Source organism: Centruroides vittatus, unplaced genomic scaffold (genome assembly GCF_030686945.1).
Source record: "Centruroides vittatus isolate TY-2023 unplaced genomic scaffold, ASM3068694v2 contig_3127, whole genome shotgun sequence".
NCBI classification, from domain to species: Eukaryota; Metazoa; Arthropoda; class Arachnida; order Scorpiones; family Buthidae; genus Centruroides; species Centruroides vittatus.
In genome coordinates, this window is record NW_027122015.1 from 1,002,234 (window position 1) to 1,027,238 (window position 25,005).

Genomic DNA, 25,005 nt, shown 5'->3' on the forward strand with positions numbered 1-25,005 from the left:
AAAATTTAATTTCAACTTTTCTATGAATATCTAGTTATATCAATTTTCATAAAAATTTAAATTTTATATGAGAAATATTTATTAACATAAAATTAACATAAATCTCAAAGATTTTAACTATCTGCAAGTTTTGTAGTTACATATTACTTAAGAAAAACTATTTTATAAAATATCTACCTTGTAGGAGTAATAAATGACAAGAAACTAACATGGAAACCTCAGATCGAAAAAGTAGGAACTGAAATTACAAAAATAATACAACAATAAGTTTAAAATAGCCAGAAAAATATATTTTAATTTAGCTTTTTTCCCCTCCACTTTAGTGGAAGTAGATAGATTAAAGGAAGAATAATTAAAGACTTTTTATTAAATCTATGATAAACACCAGATACCAAAATCACTTGACAATCATTTAATATTAAGATCTAAGAATAATCGCCCGCCTCTTCAACTGAAAATTTCATTGTAGAATAAACAAAAGTTATAATTATACAAATTGCTTCAGTTCATCCTTTGAACCCTCCTACGCTAACAGATTATCATTTAGAAATATATTACGTATAAAATGAAAAACTTAAAAATCAAAGATTCAATAAACACCTTTATTAGCCATTATAATTAGACAAATTCAGAATTTAATTGTATATATATTTAAACAAAAATATGGAATATTATTAAGGTTTGATGATTGGTTAGAATATTTTAATAAGTATTTCTATGAATATTAAAGTGTTAGATAATCATTAAAAGGGTAAAAGTTTCAGAATCATGAGCAGTCTTATAGAAAATTGACGAAAGATGTACAAGAACAAAAAATTTTCACGTTACATCTCTTAAATGGAAGAATAATGTAAATCATCTTAAATTTTATCAATTTTAATGTGGAAATTTCCGAAGAAACAGATAAAGATAAAAAATACAAGTTAAGATCTGTGCCAGTTTTTCACTTGTAAGAATTAATTCATTGTAACAAATCCATAAAATGATATTATTTCGTTAAATTAAGTGAAAAAAGTAATAAAAAGTTTAAAAATTAAACTAAATTTTGAAAATAAATTCTGTAAGCTTAATTCTAAATGATTTTTATGTCGAAAGAACTGGATACGTATTAATAAAAGAGTTGAACTTGAATGTTAAGGTTACATTGTAGATACTTGAAATTAAATGGAGGAGTTAATGAAAGAAATCTTAAACATAATAAAAAGACAAACAATAAAATCATATTATTATTTTCATAAACTCTTCGTTTTTATAAATAAAAAATAAAATAGAATAAAAAGTGACGAGTCACATTTTATTCTAGATAAAAACATATGCTTCATATACTGTTATATACGATAATTTATATTAGTATTAATAACAATTGTGTATACTTTAAAAATTCTCAATTAAATCTAAATTTACTTTTAAGTTTGTAAGCTTTACTAATATGATTTTTAATGTTTAAAAGAACAGAATCTACATTAACAAATGAGTTGATCGTTGATGATAAGATACGTAGAGTATATATTCATTATTAAATAATTACGATGTTTAAACTTTCATAAATATGATAATTATTTGAAGCTTTCTACAGGTCAATAACTGCTTCAAAACATTACGATAAGCAGCGTGTATAAAATAAAATATTTAGTTTAATTTTCTAATGAGCTAAATGGATAACACTACGAAAAAATATCTCAAGTGATAAATTATGAATGAAAAACTACATTCAAATAACTAATTTACTCATAATTTAACTGCTTATACCACAACAGAATTAACAATATGTGATTATTTCCACCCTAGTGATATTCATAATTAATTCACCTGTTAATCCTGCCCGAAAAAGAATCAAATTTATAGATGAAAACACTAGATTTTTTTATGTTCTTCATTAAAAATTCAAATTAAATTCTTATTTTAAATGTTTTTTTCCATGTTCAATATGTTAGGATAGGTTATAAATTCATTTTATATATGAAATTTAATGGTTTATTTCTCATGAAAAAAGTTTATTTCGTCTTCTTAGAAGTACTTAACAATAATTTTCTTCGGAGACAGTCTTGATTATTGCCTCATTATATAATTCAGCTCGTTTATAGACCCACTAATTGTTTAATTCTTTCACGGAAATGCATTGCTTAAATGGTTACAAGAGATGAATTCGATTAAAAACTTTGTTTGAATTTCATCATTTATTATCATTATTATTCTATAAAATGATTCAAAAGTATAGAAATAAATAAAGCAAATTTTTTATTTAGAAATATCAAAAATATCTAGAAAGGAAATTTAATTTACAAGAAATTTTTCAGTAGACAGAGGCATGAAAGAATTGTGCAGAGGCATACATGGAAGTACCTAATGTAATGTAGAAACACAGAAACACTTTTTGGACTAGCCTGTATATATAAACATATATATAACTAGAGTAACAACAAATTTTAGGTCATTTTATTTCTCTAACAAAAACCTACATATTTATAAAAACCCTCTATCTCCCTCTATCTATATTTCCCTCCTAAAAGCCAGTCTATCTGTACAATTTTATCTCTTACATCCTCTACATTGATAAATATATATATACCGTGCTTCCTCATTAAATCCATGGGAGTTTATTTTTAAAACGTACTTATCCCCGAGGTTTATTATCTTGCAACAGGAGACGAGTGTGTAAATATTGAAAGAAACATCTTAGTTATCTTAATTTACAACATTTTAAAAACGGAGAAAAGTCAAGTATCCAACACAGTTTTCTAAGAAAAAAAAAAACACTACGTATACTATTATTGTACTGTTTTTATTACTAATACAGAGACAACTCTCTAATTATCTCACTACATAATCTGTCGAGCATAGGCCATATACGTAACATTAGATTTGAGTAACTTAATTTACCTTCAAATACATTAATTGCTTTAAAGTATTTATTGTTCGTCGAACTTTAAATGCCCATTGCTTGATGCATCCAAAACAAAAACAAACGAGTTTTCGGATATCCTAAAACCCCTAGTTCCATCAACCTAGGATAGACGAATTTCTGTTGTAATTACTTTTTCATAGTTAACTCGAATCAGTGTCTTCCAAATCGGTTATTACGTTGTCATTCGTGCCTGCTTCGACATCGTTGTCGGAATCGGGATCTTGACTACCGCCTTTTACTTCGAACTCAGTCATCTCGTTCGGATGGCCGAGGCAGTGAAGCTTGATGATATTACTTATGTATACTTACATAAGTAATACCATCAAGCCCACTCTTCGTATGCAGCGACCAGAAAAGTCAGTTACTCATTGTAATGGTTGAATTGCTAACTATTCAAAGCTAAAATTTAATGAAAGGTACTTTGTGTCCAGGCTGACCCACCAAAATAGTTTCGGTCTGATTAAAGATTTAGGCGGAAACACCATAGGCCGTAATGATGCCCTTTGTTACACACAAGCTTCACAAAATTTGTAAATGACAGCACACAAATTATAATGCTTTGACACATTCGCAAATTACTGAACTGCCGGAAAAAATGTACTAACCCGACTTTTGAGAGATCCTTTATATATTGAAAGCAAATTTTTTAAGTAATTAACATAATTTTTATCCACAATATCAGTTAGATAATAAATATATAAATAAACAAAAGTACACTTTATAGAAACCTCTAAATATAAAAATATAATTGACAGCGTGTACGTGATCATGCATTTTATATCAGAGAGTGAAAAGTTAGCGAGATTTGTCGTGGGCAATCAACTCAATTATTTAAAACACGAATAACGTAATGCGATACTTTAATCACCAGTCGACTACTCAATTTTCTAAACAACTAAAAAAATATAAAAATTTAACACCAAGTATTAAGTAGAAGGAACTATTTAAAACAAACTGATACAATCATGCAAGATATAAAAGAACGCGTGCATTAAGATTTTTGATAACTTTTAGCATTAAAATAAAAAAATTCGGTTATTTTACTTCTTGAACATCTTCCAAAATGTCCCCCTCGAAAAAAACCCTCTATTTTTCTCTTCTGTAATAAATTCGAAACATCTTTATTAATAATTCAAAATAATATAGTTACACTTTTTTATTAATTAACTTCATCTAGTATAATGTCAATTAATGTTCACTTCCTAACTAAAACAATATATTTCTATATAGACTATAACTACAAATTAACTAGATAGACAGAGTGGCCCAAATAGACAAAACAAAGAGGTTAACACCTCTTTGTTTTGTCCATCATAAACTAAGTTTAGAATAACGTACTTTTTATCTATAAAACTGATGGAAAAATATTGTTGTCTCATTCAAGTATCTAAACACGTTATCATATATTTTTAAAATGATGCTTCCACAAAAATCTGTTTTGTAAAAACAAAACAGATTTTTGGACCATTTTGTATATCTAATTATTTTATAATTTTAAGATTTAGAATTTAAACAATAAAAATATAACAAAACACAAAGATTACTATTTATTAAAACTTTACATAAATATAAAATATAATATTAATGAAAAATTAAATTTATTTATAATAAAAAAAGTTCATAACTTTCAGCTGATTTATCTGTGAAAATACTTTAATTCCTGATAAAAATCCTGAATTTTTCTTAGATTTTACAGGAAGAAATAAATAAATAAATAATGTTAATCAAATATAGCCTATACGTAGATATATATAACTGGTATATTAACTATTAACTACTAATAAAAGATTAATTGAATGATGTTCTTGAAATTCTCTCTGAATTTTTGGATACTTTTAGTGGTTTTAGTAAGAAATTTAAATGTTTTATAAGAAATTATTTCCTATAAAAGTTAATGGATTGCACAATAGAATTATTGAATAACCCAATTATTCTTGGGTGACGATTGTAATTGTTCTGTTGTAAAGGCAGCAACGTCCATTAAGAAAATGAAGGAACGTTGCGCTTCACTAATTGTATCCCTTCACAATTACAGAATTGATCATTTCCTCTATTTCAACTACTCATATAATTGATTCTTTCCACTACCAGTAAAAGCAACATTGCCTCCTATTGACTGAAAATGTAACAAATTTTGATACAGAATTTTTTCTAAACAATGTTATAACTATTCTGACATTTTATTTTATAATTCTATCTTAATTTTTTTATTTTTGTAGCAGATATATAGATTAATAATGTAATATTATAGATTATCCAGATATAATTTTTGAAATGTGTGTCAGTTTGTCTGTCATTCTCTATTATTCAGCAACTATTGATTATTAAAAATGCAATTCATCATTTTATTTCTATATCCTAGCAACTGCATTATTATTTCCTAGCTATTCTTTTATCTGGGAATGATTGAAAATCTTATATAAAATTTTTTATATAACATGGTTTTAACACCCAACATTCCTCATACAGATCTGTAAAAATCCCATCAGAATATAGACCTACAATTCTGGTGCCCGTAAATTAGAGCACTTGGTCAAGTGCCCCTTTCCGTTTGGGTTTCACTTTTTCTAATCACTAAAAATGTCCCAAATTCCATTAACAAATAACGTAAAATTTATGACTTGTAGTCTATTCTGCAAATATGAAAGAAACTAATGAACGATATTTGTCGATTGTCCTTTGCAACTTTGTCGTATATTGACTAAAACTTCGCCTTGAAAACAAGGAAAGTTCCTTGTTTTCAAGGCGAAGTTAGCCCCGATGCAACAAGTGCCAACTTACGGGAGCGCTGATTCGACGCTGAATCATAGTTTCGAAGGTTTTTGCATAATGTATGAATGGTATGATGTCCTGTTTTTTAGCTTGTACCCACTTTTCTACAGTCTGCGAGCGCAGCTGCTACCAGTGGTCGAGTTTGGTCATGAATTGGCGTCTGACCAACGAGCTGACAGAATGGAGTTTCCGGGTTTTCTTTAGACTTCTAACACCTAAATAAATAGGAAGCAGTTATCTATACAAAGTCTTGTGGGTAGACATCCCTCCTTGGCAAATCGTCCCTGTGGGCGATCCCATCAATCTAACCTATACCACCAGAACCAGAATGTAGATCTACTCTATGGGGTTCTTACTGCTTATCATGTGATAGATCGATCTTGAATATTTTATCTCCAATAAAATTAAAATCGAACAAACATAGACATAAAGAGGCAAAATTATTGAGGAATACAAAAAAGGTCATTTGATCAGACCCCGGAATGTAAAAAAGTCGGGATATCAGGAGTTCTGTAAACTTAAAAAAATCGCTAATTTCGTCAGTTTTGAAATTTTTTTTGTTACTTCAAATTATTTATCGCTGTCTGGTTTACTTACTAATTAATGCAGTTGCTGGTGACATCAGTTTGGAGTCTGGAAAACAAAAATAACATGTTAAGCTGTCACTCACTTGTTAGAAATAGGAATATCATTTTAAAATAATTGTTTTAATGAATAATTCCGAATAACAAATTCGATTACAATGTTGAAGCAGTATTTCATACGTTCTGTCATGTAAAAATTTTTATGTTTAGTATGCTAAAAAAGATCAAAGTGAAAACAAAATGTCATTCCAGAAAATTCCCCACATTTTCTGTCAGTTGATTAAAAATCTGGAAACGTTGGGCGGCATAGCACAAAAACTGCTGTCTGTTTTCAACGTCACTTCCTGCTTTTCAGCCCGAACTTGCCGAGCGACGTCATGACATCGCTAGGTGTATGGACAAGCATCTAGCCCGACATTACTTCTAAATTATGCCGCTATGGCGAACAGCGCTAATGGCGAGACTGGATATGTGGTATTTTCTGGTCATTGTTACAAATTATGAATGCTTTATTCGTAATTTCGATTAGTTAAAACTGAAAATAAGTTAAATTTTGAGATTATTTATAAATGAATGAATTTTTCATACGCAATGTCGGCCTTTTCGCCTGATACGAAGAGTAAAATAAAAATAGCACGTGTGCCATTTGTTCATCGAATTGTCAACGTTGTTGAACTCGTTATACGTTAAATAAGATAGAATGTAGTAAGTGTGGCGTTTAAAATATCAATTGCCATTGAATTTCTTTGTGCAACAAAATACGATATTTTATTCCTACCATTGTCCTTGAAACTTTAACTGCAGGCAAAACAAATAATTCGTTAAGATCTAAATAAGCAAAACAGGTGGGCAGATCAATCATCATTTACCTTTTCTTTTGATATTAAAAGTTATGATCGCACTTACGTTGCAGTGACGTCAATGACCACGCGATGTTCATGCTTGACAGAATTTCTCTTAAGTTGCGTTTTAAAATATTTTTTCAAATGGCGTATTTTAAACTTACTTCTTTAAATTTAAATTTAAAAAATAGCCGGACCGTGTCGCTTCTACAATTAAAAAAAAACAACTTTTTATAGTGATATGTGACGTTTTATTATCCAATCGGAAGTAATCTAACGAGCCTGTGGTTTAAAATGTGTTATCGCGCATTAACTATGCCTCTACGGGCTGTATAAAATACTTAATTTGTAGAAACATAAGCTACTCTTCTTGAATTTCTTGAAATCTGTACTCTTCTGAATTCTTCAATCTCTACTTTCTCATTGAAAATAGTCCGTCATGGTTGGCGGGGGATTTCTAGTATCAAAATAATAAATTATATTTAAATCTAATTTTCTAAAGTGCACTATCGGTCGCCCTAGGATTTTGGCCGCTTGCGTAGATGCACGAACTGCACACCTATCAGAACCGGTTCTGAGTGTGGTTTAAAATATAGTCATAGACAAAGTTTAAACAGTACGATTTGTGATATATATGTCGGTACAATACAAGTACAGTTGAACCTCGCTTAACGAGCACCTCGCGTAACCAGTGATGAGGAGAGGTAAAGTCCTGGATTGTGCGCATGCTCCATCAGTCTGTGTTTAGTACTCGTTCCGTTAGCATCTTAGTGTCGTTTGTGATCACACATTTTTCCAAATCGCCAGTTACATAATAAACACGCCAAACGATATGCCAAATTCTTGGGCTATGTAAAGACTATAAATAAATATTAAAAATTATTATTCGAATTGTTAAACACAAGATCGTGTTATTAACTCAATTACTTGGCTTTTGACTCCACCTTTATTTAGTTGATACGGTAACTAATTTTACACGTTTCGGGCTTTTTGCCCCTCATCAGTCAACTAAAACAAGAATAGGATATACAACATTAAAATTACTTTTACAAATAAATTGCGCAAATAATTTAAAATACACATATAGGCTATATTTTACACGTACCAGTTTTTCCCCCCGATATGGCACTTGTACACGCTTAAGTCTGTACATCACAAACTTGAAGAATAAGGTGGTCATAGAACCATTATAAAATTCTTTTATATCTGTTTAAAACGGTAAAACGATGTATAAAACGACGTATCAAAATACACAAAGTATATCTATTAAAATTTTTTTGAATCTCACCTTTCGCTCTTGTAATGTGTTCGGTGTCCATAACGCTGGCTGAGGACACTAATTTCCTTTTTCTTTTTTCGATGGTGTTTGCCGTTTCTAACAGTAGTTAATAGCTACTATATAAGAATATATTATTATTATTATATTATATTAAGATACTACTGTTAGAAACGGCAAACACCATCGAAAAAAGAAAAAGGAAATTAGCGTACCTCAGCCAGCGTTATGGACACCGAACACATTACAAGAGCAAGAGGTGAGATTCAAAAAAATTTTAATAGATATACTTTGTGTATTTTGATACGTCGTTTTATACATCGTTTTACCGTTTTAAACAGATATAAAAGAATTTTATAATGGTTCTATGACCACCTTATTCTTCAAGTTTGTGATGTACAGACTTAAGCGTGTACAAGTGCCATATCGGGGGGAAAAACTGGTACGTGTAAAATATAGCCTATATGTGTATTTTAAATTATTTGCGCAATTTATTTGTAAAAGTAATTTTAATGTTGTATATCCTATTCTTGTTTTAGTTGACTGATGAGGGGCAAAAAGCCCGAAACGTGTAAAATTAGTTACCGTATCAACTAAATAAAGGTGGAGTCAAAAGCCAAGTAATTGAGTTAATAACACGATCTTGTGTTTAACAATTCGAATAGTAATCTAGCACATATTACGGTTTCTCTACGACTTTGACTAGAGGTAGGCAGTTGTGCTGCCATCTCGTATTAAATTTAATGACCAATTCCAAATTAAATTTTAGAAATATCTAAATTAAAAATTATTTATTTATAATTATTAAATTTAATACGAGATGGAAACATAACTGCCTACCTCTAGGAAAATTAATTAATTTCTAATATTTATTTATAGGTTTTACGTAGACCAAGAATTTGGCATATCGTTTAGCGTGTTTATCAGACATATTATATGCCAGGGGTGGCCAAGCTCCTTGATAGTCCGAGCCATTTTTCAAAATTTGAAATTTTTCGCGAGCCGCAATTAGATATGTATTTAAAAGGCATGCAAAAAAGGTATTAAAAAATTTTCTTACAGAAATTATATTTATTGTAAACATATAAATAAAAGTACAAAATATGTGTATTGAATTTAAATATTAAAAATTAAACATATTTATTTTACTTCTCTTGATAATTCTTTAAAATTTGGTGAATAATTGGTGACAGCACTTCTCAATAATTCTTTGAGATGCTGGTTAGTTAATACTGATCGGTGTTTGGATTTCACGAATTTTAAAGTGGAATAAAATGATTCACATAAGTACGTTGTTCCGAATATTGAAATAATTCGACAAGCAGCCTTTTTTAATTCAGGATACTTCGATTCTGGTACAAATTTCCAAAATTCAGTAATCGACGTCGACTTATATTTTAATTGTAGAGCTTGATCTTCTTGCATCTCTATTAATTCTAATTTTCCAGATGCTTTTTGGGTCATGATTATATTGGAAATGGAAAACTCACCTTGAATTATGTTAATTTCAAATGGATTCAAAAAAAATCAAGAGACGATTTAAAATATTTTAAGTCTTGAAATCTATTTTGGAATTCCGTCAATATTCCTTCTAGCTTTTTTATATACTCGTTGAGTTTTTCTTGTTTAATATTAGAACAAATTTTTTTAATTCGAGGAAAATGACAAAAAGTTTTATTTTTAATGTCTTTTTGAAAAAGTTGTAATTTAGTTTGAAAACTAAATATACACTGTGAGAGGTCAGATATTATTTTATCTTTCCCCTGCAATTTTAAATTGAGTGTTTGCAAATGTTCCATGACATCAGTCAAAAACATTAAGTCTTGTAACCACTCGTCATAGTCTAATTCTGAATAGGTTATTTCCTTTTCTTTTAGAAATGCAGTTATCGGATCAAACAAATCTACGAAACGATTTAACACGTTGTAGCTAGACAACCATCTAACAATGCAAAAGAAATTAATGTCATTTGGAAGTTCTTCGTCCTTTAATTCTTCAAGGAAATTTTTGAATTGTCGATGATTTTTTGCATTGGTGCGAATGTAATTCACAATGTGTAACACTGTTTTCATAACATCAGGATATTTTAAATATTTTGTAACGAGATGTTCTCGGTGAATTATGCAGTGAATCGGTATGAATTGTGGAATTTGAGAATCATCTCTTAAAAGCCCAATAAGACCGATTTTTTTACTTAGCATTGCCGGAGCTCCATCAGTTGCAATGCTTACAAGTTTATTAAGAGGCACATCAAAAGTTTTCATTATGAAATCTAATTCATTTTTAATATCGACACCACGGGTTGACTCTTGAAGTGCCACTAAATCTAATAATTCTTCTTTAACAACGAAATCGGATGAAACAAAACGTATGAAAACTGCCAATTGCGGAAGATCTGTGATATCTGTCGATTCGTCAAGGGCTAATCTGAATGCAATACAGTTCTACAAATCATTTTTTAAATTATATTCAAGAGATGTATTAATTACAGTTATGCGTCGTTCGGTTGTGTGCCTCGAGATGGGAATTTGCGAAACAACTTTGTGCAATGCTGCATTATTTGGATCTAAAACTTTAAGTACATCTTCCAAGTTTTTTTAATAAACTCCCCCTCTCCATACGGGCGTTTTGCACGAGCAATATTCCAGGCAATAACAAAACTGACTTCAGCCTCATTATTAGCTTGATTGCTGCAGGTCATCAAAACTGACTGTTGTTTATTTAAATTTGATTTTAAAGAAGCAAGTTTATCTGATCTTAATTTGGAATTTGGTGGATACTGATTAGAAAACTGAGGATGATTGGTTTCATAATGTTGACGTAAATTGCTAGCTTTATAATTTTTGACCGTAGAATTACAAATAACACATAATGCTTTTCCGTTATTGTCAATAAAAAAGAAATTCTCTTCCCACTCATTATTAAAACTTTTATTTTCTTGCTCGTATTTTCTTTTTTTATTTTCGTTCTCTGTCGTCATACTTTTAAAAGAACTGGAAATAAATAAATAAATTTAGAAAATACAAGATTCATGTTATTAAAACAATAACAACACGTGTTGCATACTACGAAACAAATTTAGTTAACTTACTAAAAATTCCAGATTACAAATTATATCCGTAGCAAGAGTAATACAAATTGTTTCCTCCAGAACACAATGTCAACTGTCTTTTGCAATGAAAGTTTACAAATTCAAAATCGGTCTGGAGTCAATCGATTACCGACGATTATGCCACTGTTTATGTTCGTTCGCGCAGTTTTCGATGAGTCATATCATTCTTAACTTGGACGGAAATGAAATTTGTTACAACTGTTGCACTTAGTCTTTCATATTTGTTGTCAGTAATTTAACCCTTCTATGATCGCCCGGCTTCTGTGAGAAGCCCTTTGGTGGATTTTGTTGGAATTTTCTCTGAAAGTTTTCAAAAAATTTAAGTTCTCCAATTTTTTCGAACTGCGAAAAATGCAATAAATAACGTTTTTATTGCGCGCCGCGTTTACTCAGAAAAAAATTCCAAAAAGTGCCGGCTTCTAGCAAGCTTCCACGCGACTATGCGCGGTAACAAAAAATCGGAAAAAAGACGAAGGGAACTCGAGTATATTTATCGAGAGCCGCAAATAATCCTTCAAAGAGTCGCATGTTGGCCCCCCTGGTTATATGTGATTCTTTTTGTTTTCTACAAATCAAATTCGCATTCCAGGTTGGTTCATTCCGTGCTAGAAGAAAAGATGAAGATGATTCACGCTCTTTAACAATGTATATTGTAAAATTTTTTTTGAATGACCGTTATATATAAAATATTTGAGTATTTTTTTCGGCGTGGAACGCATTATCGTATTTTACATTAATTTATATCAGTGGCGTGCCGTCATTGGAAGCGATGGAAGCGCTGCTTCCACCTTCCAATGACCCTCCCTTGTATTTTATAAAATATAAATTTTCATATTTTAACGTACTTTTAATTAATTAAAATTAATATTTTATTATAACTGCATTATGTATCTTTTACAAATTTCTATACTACATGTGAAAAAAACGATAATATTGCTATTGTATATTCGAATAATTCGGTGGCGGAAGGAATGTCGAAACCGAGTCAGTTTCCAATCAGCCAGATTATATAGGCATTAGCACATGCGGTTTACAGAGCACCAACCTCACCCGGTTTAGCTGGTAGAAGCGACACACTTCTTCTTTCTTCTTTTTTGTTAATATGGAAACGACACACGCGTAAAGCGTCCAATTTTATATCCCGGAGCGGTTCTGGGCTGTTAGCTGCCTGCTAGATATTCGGCCACCCTCGCCCGATTATGTGAATCATGAACAGACTAGTTCAACGGCGGGCAATCCCCGGCCCGCGGGCCAGCTACGGCTCGCGAAAAGTTTCTATCCGGCCCGCGAGATCATTAATAGATTATTAAATTGGAAAAATAACTAATTAATAGTTATAACTAATTCTTTGTAATTTTTTCGAAAATGATAAGAGAAATAAATGTAGTAATTAACTTTTTATTTATTTATTTCATATTTGCAGACTAACAAAATTACGAGCCACAAGAAGGCGTCAATTAACTACTACGGCCTGCGGAGATAACGTAAAATTTATTCTGGTCCATGTTATAAAAAAGGTTGCCCACCCTAGACTAGATTTATAACTTAACCCAACCGATAGGAATTTACTGGCATGTTTTTATGATAGTTCTGTATAGTTGACAGGAGTTTTAAAAAAATCCATTAAAATATTTGATATATTTATTCTGCGTTTATTCTGCTCTCCCATCTTATATTACTTACGGATTTCAATGTTAAACCGGTGATATTACGATTTAGTATGTCTCATCTGTAAGGGGATGCAGAAAGAACGTGTACAATTCTTGTATAATGTTAAAAAATTAACTGTTACTTTGGCAGCATCATTTACAACCAAATTTAATGAATGAGACGTACAAGGTACAAAAAAGGCTCTAGAATTTATTTTCCTTAAATTTACGATTTATATATCCGTTGTCATAAAAATTTGTCTTTTCACTGTTTTCCCAAGACTACAGATATTCAAGTACAAAGTAACTGGTTTCGACTTATTTCTACTTAAGAAGTAATTAAATAATTAAGAGATTAGGGAATGGGGACATAAATAAAACCCTGTTGAAAGAGCCAGAATTTTACTTAAACAAAAGCTTAACCGAACCAATCACTCGGTCATTACAGTAGGGAACTGATTTCCGTGTACACCTGGTATTAAAACTAATTAGTTAGAAAACAAATGACTATTAAGTTTAACATAGTTAGATTTTTACAGCTATGGTGAGAAACGTTTAAAATTTACAACAGCCTTGTCGCGTCCTTTGAGATATACTAGTGACGCGACAAAAGAGGCATTTGACATTGACCGGTATCTGCACCCTCCGGATTTGGCATGCACACACTGCACACCTACCTGGACCGTCTCTGATTTCATCCATTAGCCACTCGTATCGAGCTATTTGACTAAGTAGATTGTTTTAAAATTTAAAAAGTAAAGAATATTTTATGTTATTTTTATGTACGTTTCTTTACAAAGCTATATTTTAATTATAATTTTCTTTAAAAGTATATTAATACAATTGAACAATATATTGTACCAGGTATGTATATCCATCGCACATTTTATTTCGCCGAGTAAGTTTTTATAATTTATTTTTAATTTTAGCCCTTATATCGTGGCTAGCGATTCGGAATGTAATTGTGATATTAAAAATATATTTAGAGAAGTCTACAGTTCATTTGTTCGATAAGCCAGTAGGCTTATGGAACAAATGAATACGAATGGACCCTAGACCAGTGATTGTTAACAGGGGGGCCGCAGACCCCTGGGGTCCGTAAGAAGTTTGCCGGGGGGCCGCCAAATTATGCAAAATTTCCTTCAGAATATAATAAAAAGAAAATTGATGTATACGTATTGAAAACTGAAATAAGAAAGATAAAGTTTTCCTATTTAGTTTTTTTTATTTATTTTTTTATTTCTTCCTACATACAACTTTGTTAGTACAGAAGAAATAAATGCAAATATGCTACTTACACCGCAGTATTTACTTCTTTTATTCCAACGCAATTCCAAGAAACTATTAATGCTTGGAATTTTAAAAATAATTAGGAAAAATAGTAGGCTTTGAAAATTTAAATATTTTTGCAAAAGATATGCAAAATCCTTACGACAAGTGGACGTTTTAGTTTTAGTTTAGTTTTAGCATCGACATTGGATCGATTTATCGACATGTTTCTTATTTTATTTTCTGTTAAAAATTAATGAGTTTTCATGTTTAATTGTGGAGTTTGAATGTTATTTAAATAGATAATGAAATAATAAAGTTATGATTTACATTTATTATATAAAAAATAAAGCAATAATAAAAAAATCAATTTATTATAGATAAATTATCAAATATAAATTATTATTAAAAAAATGGGGGTCACAAAAAAATTATGAAATATTTGGTGGGCCGCGAGTATAAAAAGGTTAACATTGAAATCCGTAAGTAATATAAGATGGGAGAGCAGAATAAAAACATCAAATATTTTAATGGATTTTTTTAACGAGAATTTAAGCATTAATTTAAGCTTTAGCTTTCACTAGTCCTCGGAAGAATTTAAGCATTAATTTAAGCTTTTGCTTTCACTAGACTAATTGCAAATTTTTTTTTTACAGGTTGACGACGTTGGTGCGGCTTTGGAGGTGGTTCCGGCGGAGGCAGGCGGTGGCGCCGGAGGGAGGGGGTTCCTCAGACGTGGAGGAGCGGGAGCTGGACGAGCGAGAGGAATTGGGTGAAGAAGACCTTCTCCAAGTGCGCGTGGCGTGGCATCCTCCCGGAGTCGGGATGATGCGACGCTACACCCTGGGTCCAGTGCACTTGGCCAAGGTCTTCGGGGGTCATCTGGCCACAGACCTTGCTGTGCAGGATGTCGAAAGTGACAGCTTGTCCGAGGTGACACTTTCTGCTCGGTCGTGTTCCTCCCGTTCGTCCGCCGCGGCGACGCCACTGCCTTGCGGAAGTCGGAACGGGGAGGAATCGGAGGAGAGAGCCGCCGAAGTTGAGGGACCGTGGTTTTGTTGCTGCGGACGGCTGCGGTTCCCTTGGCCTAGGCGGTGATCCTCTTCGATTTCCTCTTCTCCACCCGGATGCATCATTTTCACCGGATTCGACACTTTTTACCCGGACTCGACACCTTTTCCTGGACGTGACCTCTCTTACCCGGTCGTGACCACCCAGACGTGACACGTTTCTTCACCGGACGCGACATTCGGCCGACCTTTCTTCCCAAACAGCTGTTATGAGGATTGAGCTTCCTGTTAGGGTAGGTTAGGTTAGGCTAGGCTAGGTCAGGTCCTTCGCTCTTCTCATAACGTTGTTCGGGAAGAAAGACTGTCTGATAAAGGTAATAATCTTCACCTTAGGTAATAAATAAATTGACTTCTCCTTTTCTCACTGTCTTTGTGTTTTGTAGGAACATTTGGGAGGGAGATTCTTCTCCCTCCCCAACTTTACCACGAAGAGGACCAAGTGGACATGTGAATATTTTCCGAAATTTCCGATGATAAAAACTCTTTCGTTTCATTTTTTAACACATCTTATTCTCGTATCGTAATTTACTGTTTTTCTGTTTATAGACATGCCGAAGACGTTCTTCGATCACACACACACACACACACACACATGTGAGTTTGCCGACAGGGTGCCGACTATGTCAAGAGGGTCGAGCGGTCCCAAAGGGTCGTATGTGGGCGATCGGCACTGAGACAGACTCTACGGTTACAAGAAACCGTTTATTTGACACGAAAGAAGCTTACAAGATTTCCGCGATCTTGGAAGTTCTAGGTCGGCAGCAGTCTCTGGGTCTTCCTCTCCTTTCGAATATAGTCTCATTTTGAAGGAGTGTCCCTAGGTCGCGAATGGCCAGTTCCCTCGACAACTCCTCGACTCCAGGACGATGCGGTCGACTTCCGTTGATGGAAAGATGTCGATCCGAGGTCGGGAGACGGAGACGAAGATGGGCACCAGACACACACACAACAATAGATCCGTCACTTGGAACTTTCGGGAGAAGAAGCCCTCGCGTCCTTGAATTCTCAGGTTTTATCTGTTTTCCTCCGATTCCGCTTTCCGATTGGTCTCTTCTCGTCACCTGGTGACAATTCGAAACCTTTCGGGGGCGCGGGAGAGGTCAAAATCGAAGTTTAATTCGATTCCCACTCGGAGATAGACGATCTACGTTTCCCCATTGTTCTATTGTTTAAAAGTTCGCGTCGTTTTCTTTAAGAAAAACTATTTCTACCTTCTATTTTTTTTCCTCTAAAAAAAATAATTTTTTTCTAAAAATAAATGATTTTAACGCGAATTTCAGTGAGGTTCGGACCTATCCAGAGCCTCACACACATACACGGACACAACATCACTGTACACGAAGATATATACCGTTTAACATTTACTTGAATTCTCGCACTCACGCACTTACACGTCAAGCGCCACGTTCTGTGTAATTCGACACAATGAAACAACCCGAACACTCGCTTCCCACAAATCCAACCCCTGGGTACACGTCCCAGGAAGTGGAAACGCCAATTTTAAAGATTAAAAGACTTTAAATTGGCGGCCGAAGGGGCTCTGGTATCACACATCTTGCATGGATTAAATAGAATTTCAGACATTAGCATCAATAATCGTTTTGTAATGAATTTTTCTGTTAAATTTAGTGTGGTAAGAAATTATCCGCGCACAAATCTCGCTGGTATTTTAGTAGTGCTAACTCTTACCATTAAAGATCTTCGTGCTTGTCGTATATTTCATCATACTTTCAACACTGGTGGTTTTTTGTTTTGTTTTGTTTTGTTTATCGATAACTGTCTTAACGTTACTCACTTTTGTTTTCTTAATTAAGATCCACAATTTGGGCTGCTGGACTGTCTTGACTCATCAGGTACAGATAGCCCTGGGTTTTTCAACAGCCCGAAATCGATCTCAGAGCGGTAGACTGAAGTCTTAACTAATCACTCTCATTGAACTGAAAAAGTTTCTGTCTTTATTATCTAATATTAGGAAATAATCAATCCGCACTGTACTCGGCTAGAGATTGTTTCGGTTAAGCTTTTGTTTAAGTAAAATTCTGGCTCTTTCCGCAGGGTTTTATTTATGTCCCCAATTCCCTAATTTCTTAATTATTTAATTACTTCTTAAGTAGAAATAAATCGAAACCTGTTACTTTGTTCCTGAATATTTGTAGTCGGGGAAAAAAAAGTGGAAAGACAAATTTTTATGACAACAGATACATAAATCGTAGATTTAAGGAAAATAAATTCAGGAGCTTTTTGTACTTTGCGCGTGTCAGTCATTAAATTTGGTTGTAAATGATGCTACCAAAGTAACAGTTAATTTTTTTAGCATTGTACAAGAATTGTACACATTTTTTTCTACATACTTTTACAGATGGGACATACAAAATCGTAATATTACTGGTTTAACATTGAAATCCGGGTAAATGTTACGTTAGGATCAAAGATGGCGCCGGGGGAAATTTTTTCCTACGTTGGAGACTGCAACGGGGAAAAAATTGTTCCCTCGATTCAAGATGGCCGCGTTTCCGGCCGCCATCTTGAATTTCTCTGCAGACTCCGCGGACGTTAACCGAAATAACCAAAAAAAAAAAATTTTTTTTTACTCACTTTTCGATGGTGGTTGCCTACTTATTCCTACCTTTTTTTTTCCTATCCGATCCATTCTTTTTTCGGTTTTGCCAGCCTCGATACTTTCCTTTTCCCTTGGTGCGGCTCTTTTCTTCCCTGTTCTTTTCGATTCGGCTGCTCTTTTATTGGTCGATTGGCGTTTCCCTCCGTTCGATTTATTACTACTTGGCCATATAAACGACAGAATGCAACCCCAAGAAATGTGGCCAAATTTACTTTTAAAAGTTCCTTCAAAGGCAGAAGTCTTCGTTCCGCACTTACTACATCGCAAGAAACAGCTTTCTCTATTACTCCGATAATACAATTTGCATTTAGAATCGCACGGGATGCAAACGGACTCGGTCGGCTGTATGCCTAATTTTACAGCAAATTTCAATGCGTTATCGATACGGGGAGGCAAACCTAGCTCCAAAAAGTCGTCTTCTATTAACTTGTAGAAGTCAAGGGTGGTGCAACTCGACCGAAATTCGTCGTTGAAACTCAAATCGGCAAAACTACTCATTATCGAACAACTGGCAATAAACTAAACGCAGGGAGGTGGGGAGGAAAAAAAATGAAATATCGTAACGAGAAAAAAAACAGCAATTATTCCAATAAGCAATTCGTCGCAACACTGCAGTAAACGATTCCAACTGGAAACTAGTCGATTTGCATAAAATTGCCCAGAAAGGAACAGAAATCACGTCGTAGATTATGCATTTGCATATTCGTTCTTAACACCCCTACGTATTTCCCGCCGATTTAACTCTCGCACTACGTTACGAAAAAGCGCTTTTTCGTAACGTAGTGCGAGAGTTAAATCGGCCTCTACCGTCGCAAATATACACTACCGTCTCCGTTTCGAGGTTACAGGAAACTCGGCCACGTCGAACGCATGGTAGAAACCGAAAGAAGGAAAAAGAATCCCCACGTCGTCGACGTCTCGACTCTAGGGAAAAAATTTTTTTCCCGTCGCAGTCTCCAACGTAGGGAAAAATTTCCCCCGGCGCCATCTTGGATCCTAAGGTAACATTAACCGAAATCCGTAAGTAATATAAAATGGGAAAGCAGAATAAAAATATCAAATATTTTAATGGATTTTTTTAAACTCCTGTCAACTATACAGAACTATTATAAAAACATACCAATAAATTCCTATCGGTTGGGTTAAGTTATAAATGCAGGGCCGGATTTACATAGGGACATTTGGGGCCGGTGCCCGGGGCCCCCACGAAACTGTGTATAAACATAATTTTTTTTATTACTGCGACAGTCTAATGTGGCCATCATGAGGGCCACGGGCAAAGAAAACCAAACCCGGAAAAAAACCCATGAACCATCGGAAAATTTCGGAAAAAAATTTTACATAGATATTTTTCAATTAATTTAAAATAATTAGTTTTACACAATAAAATATAAGTATGTTTACAATAACCTTATTTTAAAATGGAATTTACAACTTCCTAGTTGAAATCTAGTTGAAAGTACAGTATTTTGTGTAAATTTTTTAAATCATCAAATTTGCCTACTCTTAAAGAGGGCCCCACCGAATTTGTGCCAGGGCCCCTGGATTGATAAATCCGGCCCTATATGAAACTGTGTTGTGGTCTGAAACACCACATGTTTATTTGCGTAACCGGCTCGTAACCAGCCCCTTGGCTGATTCACGTAGTAAAGGAGGGATGGGTCCTCATAGTGTAAAAGTTCCCCGTTTGTTGTTGTAAAAGTTAATGGGATAAGGAATATGTGGTCTGAAGATCACGTGTTCTATTGCGTAGCAAACTCCTTGGGTGGGCTACAGGGTAAAGAAGGAATATGCATTCTCGATTACAACCGAAAAACCCGGATCAAGGAGGATAGGAGGTGGATCGCGCATGCTCAAGGACAGAAGAGGGACTTTTTCAAAAGAAAGAAAGGGAGTGAGGACGTGTAGACGAGAGAGTCGCGAGATTGTTTTTTTTGTGTGTTGTTTCCTGTTTTGGTGTCTGTTATAGTGGAAGGACAGAGTAGTGATTGGAAGGACTAAAATAAACCTTAAGTTCCTTGCATTGGAGTCATGGAATGTATGATTTATTTCCGTTTCTTTTTGTTTTGTTCCTGCACGGGGAATACTCTCAAGATCAAGTACTTCCCCACAGTACTATGATTCACATAATCGGGCGAGGGCGGCTAACAGCCCAGAACCGGTCCGGAATAGAATCATTGGAAGCGTTATACGTGTGTAGCTTTCACCAGCTAAACCGTGTGAGGTTGGTGCTCTGTAAAGCGCATGCGCGAATGAGTATAATCTGGCTGCTTGGAAGCTGACCCGGTCTCGACAATACAGCGCTTCCATTCCGCCACTGATATTCGAATATACAATAACAATCTTATCGTTTATTTCACATGTAGTATAGAAATTTGTAATAAGATACATAATGCAATTATAATAAAATATTAATTTTAATTAATTCAAACTACGTTAAAATATGAAAATTTATATTTTAGAAAATACAAGGGAAGCGGCGCTTTTACCGCTTCCAATGACGGCACGCCACTGGTTATAGGTAAAGATGATAGGCAAGTTTAGATTGTTAGTTAACCTTACCTAACTTTTATGTTACTCTTCAGCAGTGGACTGGAAAAGGCACCACTAAAGAGACAACTTCGATATATTCTTACTGTAATTTTGATTGTTAAATATGACTTCCCAATGTTTAGGGAAACTACCCATTCGGTAGTTTGTGGGGTAACAGCTTGATATATACAGAGAAGAGACAGTGAAGTAGAAGAGTTTCAGAAAAGAGCTAGTTACAGTGTGAAATGAAATTGATTGAAGTATTATTAAGCTTCTGAGAATTTCATTTAAATATAGCTTATTGTATTAATCATAATATAAATAGAGAGCTAAATCTGAACTTATATACACGTAAAATAAATACTACACTAAGACTTAAGTAACATATAATTACCGACACCAAAACCCAAACGTAAAATAATACATACAAAGACAAGAAACACACACACACAAAACACAAGACAGTACAATTTTTTTAAAACATAAGTAACATAAACAAATATAAAATAATGTTCGAAAAAAGTTTTTAAATACGTAACTTTAAAATAATTTGATTTAAAATTCACAACAACAATAGGCAATTATAATAGTACAAGTTAAAGAAAAGTAATAAAATTTAAATTCTTAAGAAGTAACATCATTAAACAGAGAGCAAATCTGTCTCTCTACGTATGTTCTAGCTACTTGGAAGATGATTCATTACTTGAATGTTTGCCATATTCGTTTCTGTAGTATTATGAATAGTTTCTTCCGGATTTAATTCAGATTTATTTGTTTCTACAGAAGATTCCTTTGCATCGCCACTATTTATTTCCATGTTATCAAATTTTGGAATGTATGTCATTTTATCGTTTCTGAGTATTTCAGCAAAAAACTTGTCCATAAGGATATGTGCTTTAGTAATTCCATATATAACACGAATCAAATCAAAAGATATAGAACGTTTGTCGTGTGTCTGTTCAAATTTCTTCTCATTATCATCCTCGATTTGTAAATTGGCGGCTGATGAAATGTGACTGAATGCTTTATTGTATTCTCCCTATAAATGTATAAATATTCGGTTTATAGGAAATAAATTTTGACATATAAATTGAACTTACGAGAGACATATAAATTGTAGAAAGTGTAGTGTGAACAGAAATGAGGGTAAACACCAAATTCGATTCTTTCGCAACAGATAAACAATGTTCTAGGGATTTGATAGCTGTTTCCCATTGACCGTTGCTATAATCAAAACATTTAATTAAAAAATTAACAGGTCATTTACTTACAAAGTGAAACTCACCCGTGATAAATTCGTGCCAAAGCTTGATAGGCTGCACATAACTGCTCGTTATTCTTAGTTTCTTTACTCAGATATGCCAACATTTCGAAATGCTAAAATTAATACTAAAAATAAATACTTAGCGATACTAAATTAAAATATATTTATTTGTCTCCATACACTAAGTGCTTCTGAAAGTGGCACTTGAGTATGACATTAAACTAAAATAGGCTACTTCAAACAATAAGAATTATAATACTTTAGATACTGAAAAAGTTTCTGTTTAATGTTTTCGGGGAAGAGCCGTTCACAAGTAGTCGTTTACTCTTTACCAAGTTAGCAGCATTTACTGTATGAAGAAACTAAATATATCGAGGTTTGAATATGCAATTAGAAATAAGTGAACAAAAAACCAAGTAACCTTCTGACATTTTTCAGTTTCTTTCATTTTTTCAAAGAGATTTCCTAATTTCTGATGGGAAACAGCTTTCTTCGTTTTATCTCTGGCTATTCAGACATAAAATATACCTTTTTATTATAAAATTTACTCACGACCATTAACGTTAAACATGAATATTACCGTTATTTGCAACTTCTAAAGCTTTCATATAGTATTTAACAGCATCCTCGGGATTTTCTTCTTCTTTCATTTGCCCGAGTGCGATACAAATCTTATATAACTCTAACGAAATTAGTTCTTGTAAAGGTCGATCTAGCATTTCTAAACTCCAAGATCTACCTTTAGCTTTATCGTGTGCTTTCTCCAAATAACTTTGAGCTGCTTGCAAATCATCTATTCATAGGAAAATTTAAAATAATATTGTAAATTGTTTTAAGTAGTTCGAGCTAATATTGTAAAATACTTACCTCTAAATTCTGCATGAATTCCCAATTGGTAATCAATCAGAGCCGTCCTGACTTCACGGTTATATTCAAGTTTGTGGACAATTTTCATGCAATTAGAATAGAGATATTCCGATAACCAATAATCTTGTTCATTTTGGAAGTGATTTGCTGCCTTTGTTAATACATCGAATTTTATTCCCCAATGTCCTTAGCAAAAAAAATGTTCTTGTAAACATTTTCTTTGTAAAAAAAATTAATATCATGTTGATGAAACCACTTACCTTTCCTATGATTAATTTCTGCTTGCATTAGACAATTTGTTAAAATCTGTAATTTGTCTGGTGTGTTGTTTAGTAAATCTACTTTGTTTTTGTATTTTGGAACGTTATCTCCATATAATTCATTGTTAAGCAGCAGAATGGATTGAAGTTCCTCGTGGGCTGAAACAAATCCTTTCTGCAACAAATCTACAGCTGCTCTATGCCCATATGTCTGATAATAACTAAAAATTATTTTATGTATGAGATTTAAAATAGACAAATTTATATATTTTAAGTTAATGTAAAGCTCTTTAGGATTTATTACAGGATTTAAGACGTTAAAACTATTAATAAAACAGCTTTAGATTAGTTACTTAAAGCAATTTGTGAATAAAATTTTTATTGTTGAGAATCTTCAGATTTGTTTACGAATTTGAGAATTCCTTTATTAATAGAATATATTTATGAATCTGAAAATGATTTACAGAACTGAATTTATACACAAAATAAACAAATAACTGTTTAAGGCCTTTTATATTTATTATTATTTGATGGAAAAGAAAAATCTTTTTATAGGATATAAAAGAGACCTTTTCTTCTCCATTAAGTGTTCTAACTTTGGACCACAACATAGCTTAAACGTGACTATAATAATCAAATAAGAGAAGCTGAGGATTTAAATTTTAAAAAGTTTAAATTTATACAGGGTGGGCCAGCGAAAACGAAACGGCAGAGTGTTCGTGTTCGTCCAAGCAAATCGCTCGGACAGGTCGATTTTATTCTCAATGGGACATCTTTTGCAATAAAGTTTTTGCGATTCTGAATACAACAGACAACAAAAAAATTTAAAAATTCATTTATTTTGTATTAACTAAACAAACATTTATTTCGAAAAAAAAAAAAATGTTTGTTTAGTTAATATTCAGATTTGCAAAAACGTTATTGCATAAGATGTCCCCTCGAGAATAAAATCGACCTGTCCGAGCGATTTGCTTGGACGAACACGAACACTCTGCCGTTTCGTTTTCGCTGGCCCATTCTGTATAATAAAAATAGTCTTTTGTACTTATTTAAAGTAAATAGATTTATTATACTAATTCATATAAGTCAACTGTCTTTAAATTGTTCCAAAATTTAAGTTTACAGTGAAGCTGAAGATAATCCAATCAAGGATTGGAAATGTCATTTACAAAATGGGTTAAATATCTTAAATATAACAATTATTTTATCATAATTTAGTGTTTTTGTATTTAATTTAAAGGCTCACCTGGATATTTCTGACCTTTCTAATTTGGCTAGTTTCTTCAAATGGGATTCTGCTATAGTTAATAAAGGATTTTTCTTCTCCGATATTTTAAATTTTTCGGGTTTCATGACGGATACTAATTACATTAAATCTATCATCGAATATGTATTAAATATTTTGTAAATTTTTAGTTAAATTTAAGAAAATTAACGCAATTTAAATATACTTTTAAATACAAAACATTCATTTCATATGTAGGCTAATGAATAGTTCTATATTTTAAATTTATCGAATTGTAGAAACGAATTAACGAGTGTTCTACTTTATCACGTGGTTAAAAATTCGCGTCATCATTCTGAATTGTTTTGAATTTCGCAAATTAATTAATGTTTACCGAAAAACTAATAGGCCTATATATAATATAGTAAAACATTTTTAAGACGACCATTTTCCAAAGCCTAAAAACCTGGTCATCTCCTCAAAGAACAGTCTTGTGAAAGGAAGTGAGTGTATAACTGATTGCAAGGACAAATAAAAAATTTGAGTAGAAGAAAATGAAATTTTATTTGAATCTCCAAAATCTGAACTTTCCAGAATTCCCCTTATCTCGCCTTCTTGCAGGCTTTTACATCAATATCAAATATATAATGGATACAGAATACTGTATATAATACTATATACAATAGTAATATACAGGTTTTTTTTATCTTGAGACAATGACATAACTTAATTGGATCTTATTATTTTTGGGAAAATAT

General features: G+C 32.8%; 2 protein-coding genes across 2 annotated transcripts; both read right to left on the reverse strand.

Moving 5' to 3' along the window:
- Positions 1-9,519: 9,519 nt before the first annotated feature.
- LOC136973306 (general transcription factor II-I repeat domain-containing protein 2A-like) lies at positions 9,520-15,545 on the reverse strand. The gene is made up of 4 exons (XM_067268036.1): positions 15,304-15,545; positions 11,045-11,372; positions 10,109-10,823; positions 9,520-9,869 (listed from the first exon to the last, which is right to left on the reverse strand). Exons 1-4 carry the CDS (start codon positions 15,543-15,545, stop codon positions 9,520-9,522), a joined length of 1,635 nt encoding a protein of 544 aa, XP_067124137.1.
- Positions 15,546-21,199: 5,654 nt separating this feature from the next.
- On the reverse strand, positions 21,200-24,556 carry LOC136973299 (tetratricopeptide repeat protein 29-like). The gene is made up of 8 exons (XM_067268030.1): positions 24,269-24,556; positions 23,023-23,243; positions 22,763-22,948; positions 22,476-22,688; positions 22,317-22,402; positions 21,917-22,008; positions 21,732-21,855; positions 21,200-21,670 (listed from the first exon to the last, which is right to left on the reverse strand). Exons 1-8 carry the CDS (start codon positions 24,373-24,375, stop codon positions 21,308-21,310), a joined length of 1,392 nt encoding a protein of 463 aa, XP_067124131.1. The 5' UTR covers positions 24,376-24,556; the 3' UTR covers positions 21,200-21,307.
- Between the last annotated feature and the right edge of the window lie 449 nt (positions 24,557-25,005).